Source organism: Carcharhinus amblyrhynchos, chromosome 13 (assembly GCF_965287045.1).
Source record: "Carcharhinus amblyrhynchos chromosome 13, sCarAmb.v2.hapA, whole genome shotgun sequence".
Classification (NCBI taxonomy): domain Eukaryota; kingdom Metazoa; phylum Chordata; class Chondrichthyes; order Carcharhiniformes; family Carcharhinidae; genus Carcharhinus; species Carcharhinus amblyrhynchos.
In genome coordinates, this window is record NC_137336.1 from 74,107,911 (window position 1) to 74,112,491 (window position 4,581).

At 39.0% G+C, this 4,581-nt stretch overlaps 1 protein-coding gene across 1 annotated transcript; it reads left to right on the top strand.

Annotated features, from left to right (window-relative positions):
- Positions 1-1,828: 1,828 nt before the first annotated feature.
- On the top strand, positions 1,829-3,522 carry LOC145351348 (putative G-protein coupled receptor 139). Its single transcript, XM_080200965.1, has 2 exons — positions 1,829-1,898; positions 2,612-3,522. The coding sequence occupies exons 1-2, from the start codon at positions 1,829-1,831 to the stop codon at positions 3,520-3,522; spliced, it is 981 nt and encodes a 326-aa protein (XP_080057091.1).
- The last annotated feature ends 1,059 nt before the right edge of the window (positions 3,523-4,581 follow it).

Consider the following 4,581-nt stretch of genomic DNA (forward strand, 5'->3'; position numbering starts at 1 on the left):
CTTAGAGCTGCCTGGATGTTTCAATTTACAAAAACAAAACTGCTCAAAAACAGCTATGGATCCCTTCACTGCAATGATCAAATACTCCGCCCAAAGCAAATCACAACGTTAATATTTCTCCTCATTTGTTATCTTATGCAATCTCGTTTTTCCGTTTCATTCACAAGAAATGAGTATAATTCAGAAAACTGTTATAAGTCGCTTAACCATAATTTTCTTGAAATTGATTTACTAATTTCGCAAGGAGGTTCACTGCAAAGAAGTTATGGTGAAAACGCCATGGTTTCTACACTCTGGCGCCTGTTAAGCTACACAGAAGGAGAAGTTAGCATGGGGAATTGTGTAAGTTCATGTACTGGTGGCGCACGTCGACTTACATTAACACTGCTATGAAGTGACGTGAAAATCGTCTAGTCACATTGCAGTGCATTTTGGGCACGCTGCGGGGGAGTTTAACATTACCAATGCACCTAACCAGCATGGCTTTTGGACTGTGGGAGGAAGCTGGAGCACCAAAAGGAAACCTATGCAGACACGGGGAGAATGTACTGGCTTTGCACAGACAGTGACCCAAGCCAAGAATTAAACCCAGGTCCCTGGCATTGTGAGGCAGCAGCGCTAATTATTGTAGCACTATGCCCAACCCCTAAAATACTGGATATCCCGAATTCTGGTTTTGACTTATGACAGAAGAAGCGACATTGGTGCGATTTTTCGGATGAGAAAGGTGATGGAGAAATATTTGGAAGACCAATACAACACAAAGATTGCATTCAGCTACTTAGAGGAAACATGTCAAAGCTAACTGAAAGATGACGTGTGAAAGTATGTTAAAACGCTTAAAGAGTTCATGATAATTGCATATGGTTATGGGAAGATAAATATATATATATATCAGAAATGCCAGACAATAATAAAAAAACAGAGATGAGGAGGTTATGAAAATCAAACTTAGATTGTGCTAAAGATCAGCACTGACTCATTTCCTATTCCTGTTGGTCATTGCTGTTCGAATTAAGGAAGTGATTCAGGAAGTGCCCAGGGCAATAATGTCATCGATGGATTTGAGCTTGGAGGAGGTTTGATGGGAACATCACTGCTGCTCCAAAGAGCTGAGGAAAGACATTAGAAGAGAGGCATATGAGTTTCAGTACGCCAGAGAAGTTCTGTTTGTAACCTCAGTTTGAGAACAAAGACGGGGAATGGAGTTATACATTCATGGGTGAAGGGAAAGAGGAAGCGAATTGTTTCAAGTATGTAGTGTCAGTCAGGACTGTGAGAAGATGGAAGCAAGGAAATTGAAATGAAGCCATGCATTTTCCCTGCGTTGTTGCATTTAATGAGAAGGTACACAATGGAGTATTGTGTGATTGAAAAATCTTAAATAAACTGGAAGGAAAAGTCTTCAAGTCTTTCGTGAGGCAAACTCGTCATTTAGTCCAGAACTTGTCAACATCAAGAAGATATGACAGTGACTGGAGAGCAATGTGATTTAGATACTGATATGATGTTGTGTGGTGATGAGAATGGAGAAAACCAAGAAGCAATATATCAGAAGTCAATTAAAATTGTGGACACATCAGGCAATGTAGTGATTTGAAAATTAAATGCTATCGTTATGTGTTTTGGAAAAAAGAAATGAAATCTAATCTGATGTATCAGATGAGTATATTTGTTAAATGACTATAAATAATGTCACTGATGATTAAACCCTGTTGAATCCCTGGAGTTTTAATACATGTATAAATATAGATTCCCTTGCACTGTTTTCTTTGTGTGTCATTTGGACTCTTACAGCTCCTTCAAATGTTATTCCCTCTCACAGAAAATGGGCAAATCAGTTATTCTGCTGGTGAAAGAGATTTACTACCCGGTTCTTGCAATTTTTGGTTTTCCCGGTGAGCTGTTCTATCCTGTTTGTTGTTAAACAATGTTAATTATCCGTCTATTCGTATCACACGTTGGATAGGGGAATTAATTTCTCTGGTTTAACATTTCCAACTGGATAGTTGCATGAAAATACCCCGATAGGATTTGTTCATATTTTCGTGTTTCCCTTTACCTGAAAATATTACCATTGTGATGAGTATGTTCTGTGAATGTCTAACAAATGTTTTAGTAGATTTTCTAACTGCCATGCAATCCAGCAGAGAGTGAGTTCTAGAGCAGCATATTTATTATAAGGGACGGCTTGGTGGCACAGTGGTTAACACTGTTGCCTCACAACCAGAACTCATGTTCGATTCCAGCTTGGGTCACTGTATGTGCAGAGTTCTCCCTGTGTCTGCATCAGTTTCATCCGGTTGCTCTAGTTTCCCCTCACAGTATAATGATGTATAGTGTAGGTGAATTGGCCATGTTATTTTCTCCCGCAGTGTATCCAAATAGGCGCCAAAATGTGGCAATCAGGGCATTTTTCATAGTAACTTCATTGCACTGTGAATTTTAGACTACTTCTGACTAGTAAATAAATTAAATTTAGTTGTGTGGTTACGTTTCCTATTTTTTATAATCACATTAATGAATTCTAATGATATCAATAGGTACTTGCATATCTCTTCCAGTCAGATATTGTAATGTTATTAGTTATGTTTCTCCCTCTCTCTTACAGCAAATCTGCTAACAATTGTAATTCTTTCTCGAGGAAACTGTGGCCTTTCCAAATGTATCTCTGTCTACATGGTGGCTATGGCAACAGCAGATCTATTCGTTATTATGATCAATGTAATGGTGTATTATATATTCAGTTATCACTTTCCACTTTCTTTCTTGTCCTACACTCCTGTATGTCGGACCATTATTTATATGACTGGGGTCACTCTCGATAGTTCTGTTTGGTTCACTGTCAGCTTTACATTTGACCGATGTGTCGCAATCTGCTGCCAAAAATTTAAAACAAAGTACTGCACCAAACGAGCTGCAACAACAGTTGTAGCAACAGTACCCATACTGGTCTTATTAAAGGGTATTCCGGTTTTGTTTGCATATGAAACTCAGCAAATAATTAACAAGGTGCAGTGGGGCTGCCGGTCGAGTGTGGCTTTTTTGTCTTCATCTCTAGGTATAACGTACGTTTGGTTTCACAGCGCCTGGGTGGTTTGGATTCCTTTTACTCTAATTGTTGTATTTCATACTTTAACTGTCCGACGTATTTTAGTAGCCAATAGAGCTCGTACTGGGCTCCGGGGTCAGCGGAGTGAAGATCCAAGTGATTCCGAGATGGAAAACCGGAGGAAATCCATAATTTTGCTGTTCACTATATCGATCGTTTTTATATTGTTGTGGTTGACAAATGTCATCACTTTAGTAACTACCAGACTTTCAAACACCATCTATTATCAAGGCAAGGACACAGACCCTGCATACATCGCCACTGAAACCGGGGCTTTCCTGAAGCTTTTGAGTTGCTTCCAAAATCCATGTATTTATGCAGCGACCCAGAGCAAATTCAGAGAAGAACTGAAGAATGTGGTGAAATATCCATGGAAATTAATGTTGGGATTAGGGAAAATGCGTGTATAAAAAAGTCAAAATTAGGAAAACTCTGAAAATCTAAATTTTCACATGTTTTCCATCATAAGAGGTCCTTGCTTCCAAAGATTTGGAAATGGATTATTCCTGTGTTCACATATCTTCGCTGTTCTAGTAATTGTTTGATGGAGCATTGTTTTCTGTTTTCCCATTTCTTTTACGTTTATTGTTTTCAGAAGTAAAGAAAATCTATCCCTGCAAAAATAGAGCACTTCAAATGTAGCAATCGAAAATAAATAATGATGGGCTACAGCAGTGGTGTCAGGCAGAAACACACATGAAACACAATACAAACACACACACACAAACAGACGCACGCTACGCAAAGACACATACATGTCACACACGCACGCACATACTGCACAGACAACCAAAAATGCATATATTACACACACACACAAGGCAAACGCACATGGAAACACGCTGCACAATCACACGCACGCACATGGACACAAATTACACAGACTATCAACCACAAATACGCACAATGCAAATACATAGCTCACAGCACCCACACAAATGCAACACAAGCACACGCACCTGGCACTTAATTACTCCCAATTAGATCAGACGACCAGAACAAATGCATGGCTTTATTTCAAATTAGTTTCTTCTATTTTCAACCAATCCAACACAAAAGAAACATGCATGTGAACACACACACAGACACACACACACACAACACATGCACACAAAACATGCACACAATATCTACCATACACAAAGGAATCCAATGCAGCTACTGAACGGCCAAATGAAAACGACAAATAGATCTTCATCCAGTACCGACAGAAATTCAAATGTTTTGTGGTCTAGGATTATTGTAATTCCCGAGGAAATATGGTGACAATATTGCAAGCTCAGGGTTCATTGTGGAGCACGATTCCCCATTCAAAATTGGACGGAACTCTTACCAATGATTGATTCTTTATGAAGGAAGCAATCCATTCCAATCACATTGATGTAACTTTTTTTTGGTGACTTAGTTATTGTTGGTTTTATTGGTGTTTCACGCTCATCAGAAGATGGAGTCAACTGTTGATGGTTGCA